At 43.2% G+C, this 18,653-nt stretch overlaps 1 protein-coding gene across 1 annotated transcript; it reads right to left on the bottom strand.

Annotated features, from left to right (window-relative positions):
* Positions 1–8,645: 8,645 nt before the first annotated feature.
* LOC309548162 (uncharacterized protein) lies at positions 8,646–13,331 on the bottom strand (the record flags this gene model as incomplete). The annotated part of the gene is made up of 2 exons (XM_082248125.1): positions 8,646–8,810; positions 12,747–13,331. The coding sequence occupies 2 exons, from the start codon at positions 13,329–13,331 to the stop codon at positions 8,646–8,648; spliced, it is 750 nt and encodes a 249-aa protein (XP_082104251.1).
* Between the last annotated feature and the right edge of the window lie 5,322 nt (positions 13,332–18,653).

Below are 18,653 nucleotides of genomic sequence, written 5' to 3'. Positions count from 1 at the left end.
TGATGAGGGCATGTGGCCTGGTATGGTTCAGGAGGGGGGGTGCTCGCTAGCCCCCACCCCCTTTCTGGAATGCAAGGCTGTGTGCTCTGCAGGGTCTAGTATGGATTTTAGGGGGAACCCCACGCCATTTTTTTTTATTTTGGCGTGGAGTTCCCCTTAAAATCCATACCAGACCCGGGGGGCCTGGTATGGACTGGGGGGGACCCCACGCTGTTTTTTGTTTTCATTATTTTATATGTATTGCCGGGAGCCGACAATACATTACAGCTGCGAGCAAGTTTAAATTACATTTTTTCCTATTGAAATGTCGGTATTGCTGCAGCAGGCTACAAACATCGCACAAATTTTACAGGCACATTAAGGGGGCCCTCCAGGCACGATATTTAAATTAATTTTTCATTTTTTTTTTATTTAAAATTTTATAGTATAACAAACCAGTAATAATAAGTACAGGTGAATTTTTCATTTTTATTGTTTCACATTAAACATTATTAAAGTCCCATAGCCTTTAATGAAGTTTGCATGTTCACTAGAACATTTCCCCTATTCGAGATGTTCTAGTGCGAACCGAACAGGGGGTTGTTCGGCTCATCGCTATTCTCGACCATCCAGGGAGACAGTTTGTTCCCAGAGGGGGTGTCCAGGGACAGGAGATGACCCCTCAGCTACACACGTAAGGTGGAGTCGACCCCTAGCCTAAATGACCATGGAATTTGACTTTGGATTTGAGTTACTTATGTTCGATACACCACTCATGTGTTGTATGAAACTGGCATTATTCCTTTGATTATATCTTCCTTTATTCGAATTTCAATCAAATATATTGAAAGAAAAACAATAATTTTACTGACCATAGTGAACTTTTCCCTATGACTATGGTCTTGGGCTGTCAGGAAAAATGGAGCAAATGCTAGTTTGTATTGAAAGATATTCTGTCACCTTTCCCATGCAGGGCAAAATGGAAGTGTCTATTTAAGGGGCCCCAAACCCCTTTAAACTCACAATGCTTGCACCCCCTTGCTGCTTCTTTCTCTGTAGCACTAAAACCAGCTGTATCAAGTTGTGATGCCACTCCCTTGATCATGTGACAATGCACAGGTCTAGTGATTGCCTGATAGATCTGAGCAATGTCACAGGGAGAGAGGTCACATATTCTCCCATATCTGCTGGATAGTTTTATCAGCTGCCAATTTAATAGGACTGGCGTGGGAATGCATGTAAAGTGGATATAAAGGGGGAATAATGCTTTGCAGAGACTCTGTTACTTTGCCTGCATGTGCAAGAGGAAAGTGTCTATTTAATGCAGAACCCTGCCACAAATGGTGTTATAAATATATTAGTAGTCATCTCTGGGTTACAATTATTATAAATATTACATAAGAAAGCATCTATTTACATAGTAGTAATCATATTTGCTTAACAACAAGCAATTATTGACAAATACTGTATGTGGTATATTTAGCCTGCTTGATTTTCATAAAAAAAAAAAAAACATTAGTGTTCAAAATGGCATATGTTCTATTAACACACAAACAAATCTAATTTAATGACTTGTAGGATTGTGCCATCTAATTTGAATTAGATTTATATTATCTTCTGAGAGAATGATAATCATTAAGTTCTGCAATATGTCTCTAGACAGATAAGGAGATTCATTTCATTTTTTCTCATGTTTGCATTGAAAAAGCAAAAAGCGCTGTCCAATTAGACGAAATAACTGATGTCAGCTTCCTTACAGAAGTCTTTATATATTCATCAAAATATTTATTTTATTCCAATTACACCTTGTAATGATTCATCTCTGATGTACTGCACACCCAAGGCTGACTTTTGTACAGCTCATGGAACTTTCCATTGACCAATATATTTTATAATTTTATCACACTAAGTAGTTATATTTCTTGTTTAGCCAATGTAATTTTTTTTTTGTTATAGTTTTATTTTTAGTGGATTTTTTAAAAAAAATATAACAAAATTACTGAGCAGTACAGTGCAAAGGATACAAGCCTCACAAAAGCTGACATTAAAATAGAAATATTACATAAATATGTAGAGGTTGAATTAAAAAGGACATTAAAACAGTACCCAATGCAACCCAAAGTTTTTTAAACGGTTCCAGTATATCAACTAGTTTTGTTGTGAGATATTCAATCTATGAATGGCTGTAAAAGTATCCAGGAGCTGGGTGTGGGGTGGTTTGTTGGACAACCAGTACAGGGACATGGTTCTCCTAGGCGCTGTTAGAATATGGTTCACTCATTTTAGGACTGTTTGGATATAAAACGAAATGGCAAGGCCAGAAAATAATGGATAGGGTCTAAGGGAAAGGACGCATCTTCACACAAGACCAAAAAGGTTGAAAGTTAGGCAACTGACAAAATATGTGATATATAGAGCCCTTTTCCTAACCACCTCTCCAGCATAGTTCAGATAACTTAGGATTGTAGGCACGCAACAGCTCAGGTATTTTAAACCAGAACATCATAATCTTATAGGCATTCTCACTATACACCACACAGCGGGAGGATTCAGAAGCGGAGTCTCACATTCTTTCCCTGCACTTTACAGAAATGGGGTGTTGGAGGGCCTGAGCCCATTTATTTAAGTAGAAATCCTCACATACTGGGGATACTTTGAGCAAAAGTTTATAATTTTAAGAGAATAAATGTAACTGGTGAGGAAGCATATGAATTTAAATTTAAAAAGTTGATCCAGAGTAAGGGAAGGGGTCAAAGTGGAAAACAATTTTTAAATTGAAGGTATGAAGAAAAAACTGTTTAGGTACATGATGCCTAGATTGTAATTCCCCAAAGGAGAAAAGTTTGCGTGTAACTGGATTAATGAGATGGTATAGCTGGAAGGTTGTTACATTATCCCAGGGCACCATTCTTTCTTAAGACAGGGTGCCTGGAATCAGTGGGTTATACAAACGTTAGTCAGGAAGGGCAGGGTGAAAAGAGAAAATACCTTACAAAGCATTTTTCCAAATAGATAGTGTAAATAAGATAAGAGAGAAGAGCAGAATTGTTTTAGGTGGACCTGTAAACATCTGACCAATACAGAAAGCATAGGTGTATAGGGTAGATGAGCCCATCTTTTATTTCATTCCATCGACTGGGTGGATATTGAACAAAGTAGGAGGAGACGACAACACAGGTATGAGGCATGGTGTTCATCTGAGGTGGCGAGGCGTACTGGCGGAGATGAGGCTGCTTGTCCTTCTGGGTGATTACCAAAGCCCCTCTTTATGTGATCTCTGATGAGTTTTCAATCCCTAGGGGAGAGGGCTCACTTGCTGTGGTGATGGGCCAGTGACCGTGTGGTTGGACTTCACGTGTGAGAGTTTATCCCTACTGACACCCCTTGGGAACTTTAAAAGGACTTTTTAAAAGGACCGTTTAAGGCACAGGAGAGTTATTTTTTTACATAAAAAGCGCTGCTAATGCAGACATTGTTTATATTTTTATAGATGATGGAGCCATGATAATATAATTATAGATTTGATTTAGTAGCTGCTATCATTGCCTGAAACAAACTTATATGCATGGGATGTATGTTTAATTACATGTTATTGATTCTTTGCACTGTTTTTTCATGAGCGCTGGGAGGAAGGGACAAGTGTTTTTTACCAGCTGGTCACTTTCGTTCTTGCATTAGGTATGAGGCATAATAGTATTTTATCAAATCCGTTGCTCCCAGTCCACTCCAAGATTTCAAGGATAGAACAGTAGAATGTACTATTCGATGGAATCTATAATGGCAAATTTAAAATGGTTGCAAACCCTTACATATACGCAGTGAAGTGAGTAGCCACAGGTGACACACGGAGATGAAACAAGTCGTCCTACTCCTACATAAATTATACCTCTTTATCTGCAGTCATCTCTTTTCTATATCTGTTCAAAGTGCAAAATTTACTTTGGATCTCTCAGTTCTGAAATGCAGGGCTGGGCATCATTAGTTACACTTTGCAGATCTCAGTGAGAGGTGTTCTTAGCCCTGATTGGAGAAAAGGGACACATTCCCCCCTACACAGATCATGCAAGAACAGAGCTGAGGCTGTCAATCATAGGCTGTGTGCAGGAGCTCCTCCCCTATCACTTTTTTTTCCAGGAAATCCTGTTAGAAGTGACTCATGCAGATAGCAGAGGAATGAGGCAGCGGAAAGAAATGATACCTAGCGCTCTGGATTGAGACAAGAATACACTATAGAGGGAGATTCTTTATTCATATTTTATGTCTGAAGTTTACAATCACTTTAACCACCTCCTTCCCAAGCCTATTCTGACACTTTGCTCCTACGTGTAAAAATCAACTTTTTTTTTTTTGCTAAAAATTTGCGTAGAACCCCAAAACATTATATATTTTTTTAAGCAGAGACCCTATAGAGAAAAAATGGTGTGTTGCAATTTTTTATGTCACATGGTATTTGCGCAGCGGTTTTTCAAACACAATTTTTTGGGGAAAAAAAACACATTCATGAATGAAAAAAAAAAACAATAAACAGTAAAGTTAGCCCAATTTCTTTTTTTTTTTTTTTGTTTAATGTGAAAGATGATGTTACGTTGAGTAAATTGATACCTAACATGTCATACTTTAAAATTGCATCTGCCTGTGGAATGGTTGCAAATAATGGTGCTTACAATTCTCCATAGGCGACTCTTTAAATGCCTTTACAGGTTACCAGTTTAGAGTGGCACAGGAGGTCTGGTGCTAGAATTATTCATCTCACTCTGACATTCGTGACAATAACTCACATGTGTGGTGCATTTACAGTTTACATGTGGAGGTAACGTATGTGTTTGCATGTGTGTAAGCACAGTGGGACGGCGGCGCTTACATTTTTTTTTTTTTTAATTTATTTCTTTTATACAATTTTTTTTATACTTTTATAAAAAATAAAAAATTGTACAAACTTCATTGCTATCACAAGGGGTGAAAGGGGGTGTGGCTTGGATGGCACGGCGGATGGCAGCACACTGAAAGAGCCCCGGAACTTTTCAGCCCTAATCAGCTCTTCGGTCTCCTTCTGACACGGCAAAGGGAAGAATTCTTTGCCACGGTTCGCAGAGCAGACAGTCTCGGTCCACACCAGCCTCCTCAAGCAAAAATATATCGGCTCTTTTCAAAGCCCAAGCCGTGGCTAGATCCCTCAATCTGGCCGACAAGGTGGCACAGCTCCACCTCGAGGCGGATTTCAGTGAGGAGTCTTTGTCGGCTTCAGAGGACACGGTAAGAGAGGACCGCTCTCCCGACCATCCCCTCACATACGCAGATATGACTGTAATAGCTGCATATATCAAAAAATCCTTTGCAGCAGCCATTACCAACCTGACCGCCAACATAATGGTGCTTTCGGAGAAAATGGACAAAACTGAAAGGGAAGGGAAGGCCAGAAATACCGCCATTAAACGGCTAGAACATACTGCTGAATGGCATGCCGCACACCTGATCGATATCAACAGGCAAATTGAAGACCTGGACAACCGGGGAAGGCGCAATAATATAAGAGTCAGGGGAGTGCCAGAATCTGTACCCCCTGAAGACACCAAACAAGCCCTATATAAAATCTTTAATAATCTTCATGAGAGGCCTGAGGAATCGCCGATCGAGTTCGTGAGAGCCCACAGAGCCCTGCGCCCTAAAGGCCCTGATAATCTTCCCCCTAGGGATATTATTTGCTGTTTGCACAACTTTAACCTGAAAGAAGAAATTCTCTCCAAAGCCTGACAAAACAACCAAGTGTTGTTCAATGGGGAATCAATTCTTCTCTTCCAAGATTTATCCCCCATTAAGCTCAATAACAGGCGTGCTCTGCGCCCCCTACTGGAAGCTTTGAGAATTAAAGGTCACTCCTACAGATAGAAGTTTCCCTTTGTGTCACTTTCCATGGGAAAACTTACCTCCTGCGCTCCCCGTCAGACCTGACGGCATTTTGTGAGGCTTTACAGATTCCGTTTATGGAGGTTCCAGAGTGGTATGCGGAGTTCAAGGTTCCAGAGGTGCCAAACAGTCTGCAACCTTCTTCTGTGTCAGCATTTATCCGTCCAAGCAGCAAGAAACAGAAGCTGAGTAAATATCCTGACGGCACACCAAGACGCTCGGCTACTACACCTAAGACCCCCAAGACCCCCGGTCTCAGGGCTCACTTCTGACGCTGAAGCCACCTTGTGAACTCTGATTGACTGCTCACCTACTCTCGGGTGCTCCCTGGCCCTGAGAGTCGCTTCAGCTGCCAACGACAACTTTTGGTTCATCTTCCTTTGCAGCACCTGAAGCCCCTCTTCCCACACACATGCCGTGTCATACCTCTTTTTTTTTTTTGAGACCACTCTCAGCTGGGTTCAAGCATTGCTTGTTCTCTTCTTTTTTGCACTATTTTTGGGCCTGGTTTGTGTTGTTCATTCCACCCTTTCTTTTTTTTACGAGCAAACCAGAACGTGCTTACGGCACCTCCTGATTGGACCTTTTGCGTTCCAGTGCTGACTGTTCCTCTCACTCATCCCACAAGTCAGTAGTCTGAAACTGACTCTAGTTTCATTAGGCCCTTTTCTTGTGCTTAGTCAACTACGTTATTTGTTCACCTTCAGTGTCTTCACTGTCAGGTGTTGTTACATATTGACTTTTGATTTCCAGGAAAATAGTGCATTTCTGTGTATGACGTTCTCTAACCACTATTGCATCTGAATCTGACTCTTGTAATCGTCTTCCACCTCACTTTCTCCCTCGCTATCTGCTCTCTCTTTGCTCCTCCCTCTCTTTCTCTCCCTTCTTTACAGCCAACTCTGGGTCTCATACAGAAGAGTATCTTGGATCTCTCCTGCTATTCATAGGAGGACTTGAACACACTGCTTCATTGCTCCCATTTGAAGCCTAGCCATCAACACTGGAAAGGAGGTGGTGAGTAAGCGGAACTCATCTCAAAACACCTACCACCTGCCTCCCATTCACAATGTTTTCTGCACTTGGTAGGGGCCCCACGGTGCTCTGTTTCAATTGCAGAGGACTTAACACACCCAAAAAACGGTCTTCCGTCCTTAGAGCGTTGGGAAAGGCAAAACCTGCCTTTGTTTTTTTGCAGGAAACTCATTTCTGTTCCCGATTGGTCCCTAACCTAATCATTAGGCAGTACCCTAAGGTTTTTCACGCTACCTCACCAATCCAGAGAGCTAAGGGAGTATCCATACTGATCCACAAGGAGACTCCTTTTGTCCTCTCCCACCAACTTTCTGACCCTGATGGTAGATTTCTTTTTCTAAAAGGTACCATTGCAGGCAGACCAATAACTCTCGCTAATGTCTACTTCCCCAATTCCTCACATATTACGTTCTGTACGAAAGTAATTGACGAGCTGAAGGGGTTTGGGGATGGTTGCACCATTTTAGGGGGAGATTTTAATGTACCTCTCACCCCTCTGCTAGACACCTCTAATGATCACTCCTGCATAAAGTATAGGACCCTGAAAAAACTGAAGTCCCTTCTGGAGTCACTCACGTTGGTTGATGCTTGGAGGGCTCTTCACGCTGATGCTAAAGACTACACTTATTACTCACCAGTCCATGCTAAATACTCCTGCATTGATTTCCTCTACATTACCCAGCGGGACCTGCCAGATCTAACGGCAGCACATATAGGTATCCAAACCATATCAGATCACTCCCCTATTTCATTGACGCTCAACATCAAACCTAGAGACCCTCAGAAAACATTCAACTGGCGCCTGAACCCCTCTTTATTAGCCGACCCACTAATTCATAAACACATATCCACAGAGATTGACCTTTTTTTCAGAACCCACGCCACCTCCACTATCCCCCCCTTGAAAGTTTGAGAAGCACATAAATGTACCATCAGGGGTGCTCTTATCATGTGGGGGGCCCGACGTAAGAAACAGAGTGAGAGGGAGGTTGCTGCTCTCCTAGCCCGAATTGCGGCACTGGAGTCTGCACACAAACAATCCTTACCGACTGATACACTGCAAACCCTTATTTCTGCTAGGAAAGACCTACAACAAATTTTAGACGCCAAAGCAAAATGCCTTTTATTTTACCGCAAACAAATCCACTACAAACAAGGAGACGAGGCGGGTAAATTTCTGGCCAAGGCCCTAAAGGATGCCCAACTCTCCTCTAACATCCATGGCATCAAAAACAAGCAAGGGAAAATTGATAGGGACATACGCCTTATTGCCAAACACTTTCAGGAGTTTTATTCGAACCTTTATAACCTACCAGCCAGTCATAAACCGGCTTCCTTGCAAGGTGATAGGCCATCCTTAATCCGAGAATTCCTCCGTAGCAATAAACTCCCTAAAATCTCTAATTCAGACGCTAAGTCATTGGAAAATCCATTTACGGCCGAGGAACTCCTTTTGGCGATCGATTAGTTAAAACCAAACAAGAGTCCTGGTCCCGATGGCTTCACAGGCCATTATTACAAGACATATGCTGAGCAGATCTCATACCCCCTCCTCACCGCCCTGAATTCGCTGCTTTCGGACCGGGCAATCCCGCCCTCCTTCACTCAGGCACACATAACTGTGATTCCAAAGCCTAACAAAGATACTTCTGACTGCGCCAATTACAGGCCCGTTTCTTTGTTGAACCTAGACTTGAAGCTTCTAGCCAAGCTTCTGGCAAATCGTCTCAGGCCCTTACTCTGTTCTGAAGTCGATCAGTTTGATCCATGGATTCCATTTGGGCAAGGTCGAGGGCCTTCTCCTGTCCACGGACGCGGAGAAGGCCTTCGACAGAGTGGCGTGGGACTTTATGTTTGCAACCAGCAGACACGTGGGCTTGGGCGACCACATGCTTGCATGGATAACAACGCTTTACACAAATCCCTCAGCTAATGTCAAGGTGAACAGCACCCTGTCTGAGCCGATTCACATAAACGGGACTCGACAGGGTTGTCCGCTTTCACCTCTCCTGTTCATCCTCTCCTTGGAACCCTTTATTCGTGCAATCAACCTACACTCTTCCATCAGAGGTCTTGTCATCGGTGATAGGGAACACAAGATTGCCACCTACGTGGACGATTTGCTATTCTGTGTTTCACGTCCATCGATTTCACTTCCCAATTTAATGGAGATGTTCGAGCTCTATGGATATGTCCAACATGCTGATAATCTATCATAAATCGGAGGCCCTGAATCTGACCCTATCTGCTCAACAGGTCCTCGACATTCAACAAAATTGCACGTTTAGATGGAACCCTATAGGCATTCAATACCTAGGAGTTAGACTCACTCAATACCCTAAAAACTTATTTGAACATAACTATCTCCCACTTCTCGCAACCATCACACGTGAATTACAGACATGGATGCCCAAGTACTTCTCCTGGTTTGGACGAGCCTCCGTTATAAAAATGGTTACTCTTCCGAAACTTTTGTATCTCCTGCAGGCCCTGCCTATTGCTATACCCTCAAATTTCTTCAAGAAATTACGTTCTCTGCTGATACAATTTGTGTGGAACCGTAAACAGCCCAGAGTACACACACCATGACCAAATCCAAGTCAATGTGTGGTATGGGTTTTCCCAACTTTAAGCATTATTATTGGGCTATACACCTTTCCAGGATTATTGACTGGAACTGCCATGTGGGTACAAAAGACTGGGTGGGGGTCGAGGACTCGTTCTCCACTACTTCCCTGGCAAACGCCTCGTGGATCCCTATGTCACATTGCCCTAAATCTCTACTCTCACATCCTTTAATAGGACCCACCCTGAGGACTTTTTATAGTATTGCCCCCAAATATGATATCTCCTCCTCACCAGGGCCGCTGACTCCTTTGGCAAACAATCCAGAATTTGAACCGGGCATGGACAACCGTACCTTCCTGAAGAATCCTTTGGCACCGCTGCTAGCCCGGGACTGCTTTATTAAGGGCTCATTCAGACAACTAGCGGATTTCACCATGTTAAAAGACCAAAAGATGCCTCTCTGGGCATACTTTCAAACCGTAGCTACCTTACCTCACATAGAAGGCGCCACCTAGTGAGTAGACCGTTAAGTGACTTCGAGAAAACATGTAATTTGGGGGTAAGGGTTGAGAGGACCATCTCATTGACTTATCGTGGTTACAGAAGTTTACAGACAAGAGGCAGGACAGGTTCAAGGAGAGATGGAGCAACTCACTAAACATTGATATCTCTGATGCACAATGGAGAAGAGCGTGTCTACTCTCGCACAAATGCTCTTTGAGCACGAAATTGCAAGAAACGACATATAAACTTCTCTCACAATGATACGCAACTCCCGAAAAAAATAAACAATGGTACCCTCACACGGATGACTCGTGTTGGAGATGTGGCCGAGAGACAGGTACACTGACCCACATATGGTGGTCCTGTCCTATCATTTTTAACTTCTGGCAACAAATTCAGACACTAAGCTCGACCATAATAGGTGAGAAAGTGCTCCTCTCTCCTGAACGGTGCTTGCTACACATCAATGCCACACCACTACACAGCTACAAAAACTCCTTACTCATTCAAAAAATGGCCTAGGGCTATTGCAGGCACTTCTAGAAGTGATGAATAGTTGGGCCTAGTCCACCTTCAATATGTTACTAGTTGGGCTCAGGCCGTTTTTTTCTAAGCACCTTGATCGTGTTTTTTTTTACGTTATCCACTGTTTACTATTGTAGATTGTATTACATAAGGAATGTTTCCGCTTATGCACTATTTGACATTCGTACCCTTGCATCTGTTTTGAATTCAGTTGCTTTTACTTGAAGAAGTCGTTTGCTTCAGTGATGATTTTTCCATAAGCTACTATACCAACCTAATGACATGTTTGTACCTTTGCTACCTGTGCATTTTCTTTTTGTTGTAATGTACTTCATGTTCTCAATAAACTTGATTGTTAAACACAAGGGATGAAAAACATCCCTTGTGATAGCATGGGCCATGACAGGTCCTCTTTATGGAGAGATTTGGGGTCTATCAGACCCCCCATCCAGCCAACCAGACCGAGATTGGTCTAATCGGCTGCTTCCCTGGCCGCTGTTGGCCAGGTAAACAAAGGGGCAGAGCTTGAAGTGACATATGCTCATTGCTCCCAGTTTCCAGGGTTACAGAGAGAGGGGAAAGATGTCAGCTCCTCTCTCTTTGTCCCAGGCAGCCATCACCGCGGGCTGCATTGCTCCCGGCCTCGGCAATGGGACCAGAGAGCCCAGGAGAAGCGGCGGCTGGACCCCCATCCGCCACCCATCAAAAATGATTGAATGGCTAATTAGTCATTCCAATCATTTCTGCCTGAAAGGGGATTGCTGGCTGCAAACAATGATACTGGGATGATGCCTGTAGGTGCAGGCATTCTCCTGGTATAAAATAAAAGAAAACCGTGCATCCAAGTCTAAAATATAGCAGCCAGCATGAATCAACAAATGATAACAAAGATATAAAATAAAATGTAGCGCTAATGTCTAAGAATAAGATCAAAGTGTGAAGTCCACAATGTATATAATAAGTCCACAGTCTTTAACCCCTTGATGTGTGAAAGTTGGACGACACTTGGTGAACAGGGATAGCTTGCACCTCCACCACAGAGATTTGTTAGCCTCTTACCAGAATCAATTGATCACCGCTCTCACAGTGATCAGAAACACCTTTAAATCCTAAAGGAGATCATACTGGGGGGCACTTCTCTTGGTCCTATATCCTCTAAGTGCCGGTTCACACTGATGCGCTTGTACTGCGAATGCGTTGCGTTCTAAAAAGTCTCCAATCGCATGCACTTAAAAAATACATTGCATTCGTGACGGTCGTTCACATCTATGCGTTGCGATCTAGATGCGAATGTGATGCGATGAAAAAAAGGGTCTTGTGCGAGTTTACAGTGCTGCGTTGCGAATTTAGTCTCCATAGACATCAATGTAAATCGCTCTGAACTCGCATGTACAGTTCAGATATGTGCGAATATGTGTATAGTTTGTCCCGACAGCTACACCCCCCTATTTCCTGTCCCGAGCCTGCATGTGACATCCACAAACATCTTCATCAACAAACATGGCACCCAAACGTGTTGGGATCGACAATGAGGAGCTGATCAGGCTTGTCCGTTCCAGGCCATATATATGGGACAGCCGTACTGCAGAGTACAAAAACAACGCTATGAAGAAAAGAGGGTGGGAAGAAATTTGTGCAAGCCTGTATGAGGACTGGAGTGGATTCACAACTCAAGAGCGCAAAAAGAAAGGTATGTGTATATATTCTCCTATGGGGGGGCCAAGTTTTAAATGGGGATCTATGTGGGGGGCCATGTTTTAAGGGGATCTATGGGGGGGGCCAAGTTTTAAGGGGATCTTTGGGGGGGGCAAGTTTTAAATGGGGATCTATGTGGGGGGGCCAAGTTTTAAATGGGGATCTATGTGGGGGGGCCAAGTTTTAAATGGGGATCTATGGGGGGGCCAAGTTTTAAATGGGGATCTATGGGGGGCCCTGTGGAAGACAATGCATGCTCAGTATGTAACCACAGACGAAAAGAAATGCATTACGCAATGTTGAACATTTGAACAATAGTTTATTTATTGAAACAAAGTACAGTAAAAATTAATTAATACTCTTTATTGTATGGAATCAAGCTGCCATGGCACTTGACCAGCAGGACTCATAAAGTAGTCAGTGAAATTCTCCCTGATGTTGGCCCCTCTGTAGTTTCCCCTGGTGTGGATCCACTCTGCGCCTTCCATATCATCCATCAGGGAGTCCTCGAAGAGGTATCCATCTCGCGATCTTACAAAGTTGTGGAGTACACAGGCAGCTTTGACGGCAATTATGGCGTTATCCGTGGTTAGAGTCAGTGGCGTGTGTAGAAAGCGCCACTTATTTGCCAGAATACCAAAACTGCACTCCACAACTCTGCGCGCTCTTGTGAGCCTGTAGTTAAACACTCTCTTTTCAACAGTCAGTGAGCGATTAGCATACGGGCGAAGCAGGTGTTCCGAAATTGCAAAAGCCTCATCACCAACAAAAACAAATGGGAGGCTTTGCTGAGATGTTCCAGGCAGTGGTCTTTCATGTGGGAGGTCCAGGCTTTTTTCACGCAGCATTTTTCCAAAACTGGAGTGGGAAAAAATACTGGAGTCGGAACTGCTCCCATATGAACCAACATCTATGTAGATGAATGAGTAGTTTGCATCCGCCACTGCCAGCAAAACCAAAGAAAAATATTTTTTGTAATTGAAATATTTGGTGCCGCTACCAACTGGTCTCACAATCCTAATGTGCTTGCCATCTATAGCACCGACACAATTAGGGAAGTTGCAGCGTTGCCAAAAAAGATCAGCTACAGAGATCCACTCCTCTTTGGTTGGTTTTCTCATCACCACATCTCTTAGGACCTCCCAGATGGCAATACAGGTATCACGAACAATTGTGCTCACAGTAGATTTCCCCAATTTGAACTCGTAATGCAGGCTTGCAAAAGAATTACCAGTTCCAAGGTACCTGAAATAAAAAACAGAAAGTTATTATTAGTCATGTTTTTCTCTTACAGAATTACTAATACGAACAAGATGGCGTAGCCTCAAGGATACCCTGCAAAGGTACAAGAGACTGGAACGTGAGGCGAGAAGTGGATCCGGTGCCCCCCCTAAGCGTCCCTATGCCTTTGCCAGATGTCTGGATTTTCTGCTCCCGGTTCTAGAAATGCGGAAGTAAGTTTATTGTCAAATTCTCTTTCACTATTAACCCATCCTTCCTTCCCCCTCCCTCTTCACCCCACCCCCAACCCCCTCACCTTCCAATCCCCACCTATCATTCAAATTATATATTGGAGCGGATGATGAAAAGTTGTTTCATGTTTGTCATTGCAGCACACAAGCAAGTTGGGAGGAGGTGGAGAATGTGCAGGAGGAAGGGGAGGAGGAGGAGCATGCAGCTCAAGTTGATGAGGAAGAAGGCGTCGCATTTGCATGTTCGAATAGTAGTTCAAATATTCCTAACGAGTCACAGAGTTTGGATGAGTCAGGATCCGCTCAAGAACCAGAACAGGAGTTTGAGGAAACTGACGTTTCCACGCCTTCCACCAGGCCTCAAAGTTGAGGCTCTACATCCCACAGGAGGAGAGTCAGCAGGGCAACTGCTGAGGCGGAAGACGAGCAGACAAAGCACTTAGTGGACATTATGTCAGGCATCAGCCAGCAACTAGATGCACATAAATGTCCTCACACACTATTTGCTCATAGCTTGGTGCCTCTTCTCAAAGAGGTCCCGTCTGAAAGGTATTTCGACATGAGAATGGCGGTACAAAACTGCATACATTCGTTCTCTGTACCGCAAGACACTCCATGGTCCCCTCATTTCACACCCAGTCATTCTGCCATTCCAACAAACCCTTATCCGTCAAGTTTTGACCAATATCGGAGCATCCATGAGACCCCTAGATCCCAAATCCCATATCCTATTCCTTCCCCAATTCCCTCTGTAATCCCCCCCCACACTAGAACACCGGATGTCTCCACTTCTTCCCATTTCCCCCCCCTCCAGCAGACCACCACCACCACCATCACAATCTAGTGCATTTTCCCCAAAAATACCTCCACCCTATCCACAATATAGGCCCCCAAGTGGACCGTCACATAGAACTCCATCCCCGCTTGTGCCATGGCTATATCCCAACACCGTGGATCATACACCCTCAGGCTCTTCAACACCACTTGATCTGGAGAGTTCACCAAATTTTTTGGATCTATAGTACACTTGCCACTGTATTGCCACGTTGACCTAAGTTGTCTTTTTTGACCTAATTTTTCTGTATTTTGTTCCTTTGTTCTTGTTACATGCAACAAAATAAAAAAAAAATAAAAACTTTTTTTGAAGTCAACTTTGCCATCATATCTGTCTGCATTCACTGTATTGCTAACTATGGAGAAAAAAAATACATGACTTTTCACAAAATATATCACACTTACCGTAATGTAACAAGCAATCTTTCAGCAGGCACAACACTGTTCCGGAAGGTGGTGTTCTGACGCTCCAAACGTGAAAAGAGCAGCCCAAGTAATTTGTCAAAACTAAAAAAAAACACAACACACGTAAGTGGCAAGCAAAAGGGGGGCGTGGGGAGCTTCAGGAATGATTCGGGGGTAGATATAGGTGAAAACAGAGAGAGAGGAAAAAGAGAGATGGGGAAAAAAGAGATATAGAGGGAAGCAGCAAAAAGAGAGAAGAAGAAGGAGAGACTCCCTCTCACATACTAACCTATTAACAGACATCCGAGTATAGTTGAAAAACTTCTCTTCATGTTGCCGGAGATCATGATAGAGGACATTGAACTGACCTCTCTCTTCCCTGTTTGAAATTATGGGATGAACCCAATACCTTCGTCTTCTCATCATCATCATCCTCATCCTTCTCCTCCTCCTGTCCTTATTGATCAAGACTGCAGCAGTGGCAGTAGCAACTGCTGCCATGACCAAAGGCAAATGAAACATAGTGGCAATACACCAAAATACAGCACACTCTCCACAACGTAATCTCCAAACAAAACCACAGCTCACACTCCACGGTGTACTCTCCTCATAAAGACCAGGAAGTCCACCGGAAGTTAACACCCATTTCATTTGGATTGGCTGGAGCAAAAATCGCACCTGAGCTAATTAACATGATTATACGCAATGCGATTCGCATTGCAATCGCGCTGTACTATGGAAAAACGCAAGGTAAACTCGCACCGCAAATTCGCATTACAATCGCAAGCGCATCAGTGTGAACCGGCACTACTCACCACACATATGATAAAATGACACAGAAAGTCTCAGTCATGTATCGTATCTGGTGTATCAGAGCCGCTAGGAGGGACAACTGACTTCTTCCAGCTTGTGACGTGAGACGCGGGCAGACTCCTCCTACATGTTTCATAGTAGCCTACGTAGGGGTTAAAGACTGTGGACTTATTATATACATTGTGGACTTCCCACTTTGATCTTATTCTTAGACATTAGCGCTGCATTTTATTTTATTTCCTGGTATAACCACTGAAACCCAAGGTACGAGTATGTCCTTGGGTGGGAAGTGGTTAAAGACGTTTCCAATTTTTTTAATATTTTTTATTTTTTGTACAAACTTTATTGCTATCACAAGGGATGAAAAACATTCCTTGTGATAGCATGGGCCATGACAGGTCCTCTTTATGGAGAGATTCAGGGGCTATTAGTGACAGATACTTGTCGCTTCCAGTTTCCAGGGTTACAGAGAGAGGGGCACAACGTCACTTCCTCTCTCTCTGTCCCAGGCAGCCATCACCACCGACGTATCACCCCTGGCCTTTTGCAATGGGACCAGAAAGCCTGGCAGAGGCGGCGGCGGTGGGACTCCCTTTCGCCACCCACAGAAGTGATCGAGTGGCTAATTAGTCACTCGGATCACTTCTGCCTGGCTGCAAACAATGATACTGGGATGATGCCTTTTTTTTTTCCTTGCATATTACTGATTTTTGTCTATTATTTTCATAGATCCTCCTTAAAACAACTCCTGAAGAAGTGGATACCCCAGGATATATGCAGAGTGTAAGATTGGAACTACATTGATTCAGGCTCTCCATACTTTGCACACCTCATCTATTGTCCAATCGGGTGACCTTTACTAAACAGTGTTATGAGTCCCAATTATAGTAAAGATTGTAAAAACTGTAAAATGTTACGATTGTATGCTTCCAGTTAGGGTTAGTCAATAAGAATGCATGTCCAAAAATGAGGGCAGAGGTTTCTAGAAATTCAGTTAGTCTGTGTTATCGTATTGTGATGTTTTCTATTGTCTAGCAAAAGCAGACTAAATAATGGAAACTTCTTTAACCATTTCCTGTCCAAGGACGTACCCATACGTCCTTGGGTTTCAGTGGTTATACCGGGATGATGCCTGCACCTACAGGCATCCTCCCAGTATAATTGTTTGCAGCCAGCAATCCCCTTTCAGGCAGAAGTGATCCAAGTGACTAATTAGCCACTCGATCACTTCTGCGGGTGGCGGAAGGGGGTCCCACCCCCTCCTACCGCCGCCTCTCCCGAACAGGTTTCCATCATTATACTTTTTTTTCTTGCATATTACTGTTTTTTTTCTATTTTTTTCATAGATCCTCTTTAAAACAACTCCTGAAGAAGCGGATACCCCGTGAAACATGTAGAGTGTAAGATTGGAACTACACTGATTGAGGCTTCCCATACTTTGGACACCTCATCTATTGTCCAATCTGTTTTTAGAGGAAGTTAGGTTCTGCCAGAATCGTGTTGTTATTTTTTTTTTTTTTGTCTCGTTGGACTATCAATATGTGTATTTGCATTATTCCTATCCATTGTAAAGATGTATTTTTAATCTGAAATGTTGCAATAAATATTTGGAAATTTAAATAGAAGTACTGTGTAGTTCATACCGTACCATGAAAGTCCAAAGTGCCTCAATCCAATGTTCTATTGTGTATTTGATATTATAGGATGCAGGTACCATTATTAATTGTTTACTTATGTAGCACACTTTCTATACTATGTTTGATTGTTTGATGTATTTTGTTTAATGATATTGGATAGATGGCATTAGGTTGTGTTTGTAGAATTGATTCTGGTTAGGCTGGATTTTTCTCCTGATTCCTACGGTTTGGGCCAATGGCTGCACAGATGCCTTCGGCACCCAGGGATGGATGAGGCATCATGGGTGTTCCCTGGTGTGTTTGGTTGGCCCACTGGGCACTAATCTTTAATGCACTAATTGCATCTACCCTTTTGGTGGGTTCCCTTTACACCCTTGTTGGATCCACCGCTCTGTTTTTAAGTGCTACAGATTTGATTGATTCGTTTTTGTTGCTTTTTGGGAGGCTTGGGGTAATTTCCCTTGTTTTCAAGTTTGGGTTGTTTATGCAGGATCCACTAGATGGTGTGCAGCCATAGAGGAATCTCCACTTGTCATTGGTTTGTGCGCAAAGCTCAGCTGGAGGGGAGGAGTGTCCAGGATGTGGGTTTGGGTATTCATGGTAGCATCTACAAGCAACCATGTCTTGCTCCGCCAAGGCAGCATCACAACAGGCAAGACGGGGGGGGGGGGGGGTAAATACTGTATATGAGCAAGTTTCAGCAGTGACCTTGCTGGCACATGTGGGACTGTCAGTGTGGGTTGCCTTTTCTGTTACAAGGTAAGCTTTGAGGACTAAAACCTATTACTGAGGATGGGAAATTGAATTTACCTACTTGCTGTATTGCTTGTTGCACTTATTTGACTGATGGTTTAATATGCTGTACTGTATGTGTTACAGACCTACTGCCAATTACCCCTGGAGTACATGAAATTGATGATTGGAACTTCAGCCTATGCCTTAGTTTGTCCTGAATGGGTTTGGGCATTTTTTAGATAACCTTGGAAGGTACCTGTTTGTCTACATACTTAGCTGCCTCTTGTGGCACATAATTCAATTAACACATCTATTTGTCCATTGGAACACAGGCATATATATATTTTTCTCATTCTTTTTTGAGTACTGCTCCTTGTTGTCCATCCTGTCGCCTAATAAAGACCACTCCATTGGGGAGGGGGGGTTGTTCTGATCTATGTGTCTGGCTGGAGCCAATTTTTAGAATATTTCTTGAAATATTTCTTCTATTTTTATATGCTCCAACTGTCCAACTTTGATTGATGAGATGCCATTCATTAAACTTTCT

The sequence above is a fragment of the Pelophylax lessonae genome (assembly GCF_965119305.1).
Source record: "Pelophylax lessonae genome assembly, chromosome: 2".
NCBI lineage: Eukaryota > Metazoa > Chordata > Amphibia > Anura > Ranidae > Pelophylax > Pelophylax lessonae.
This window is presented reverse-complemented; position numbering and strand designations above follow the sequence as displayed.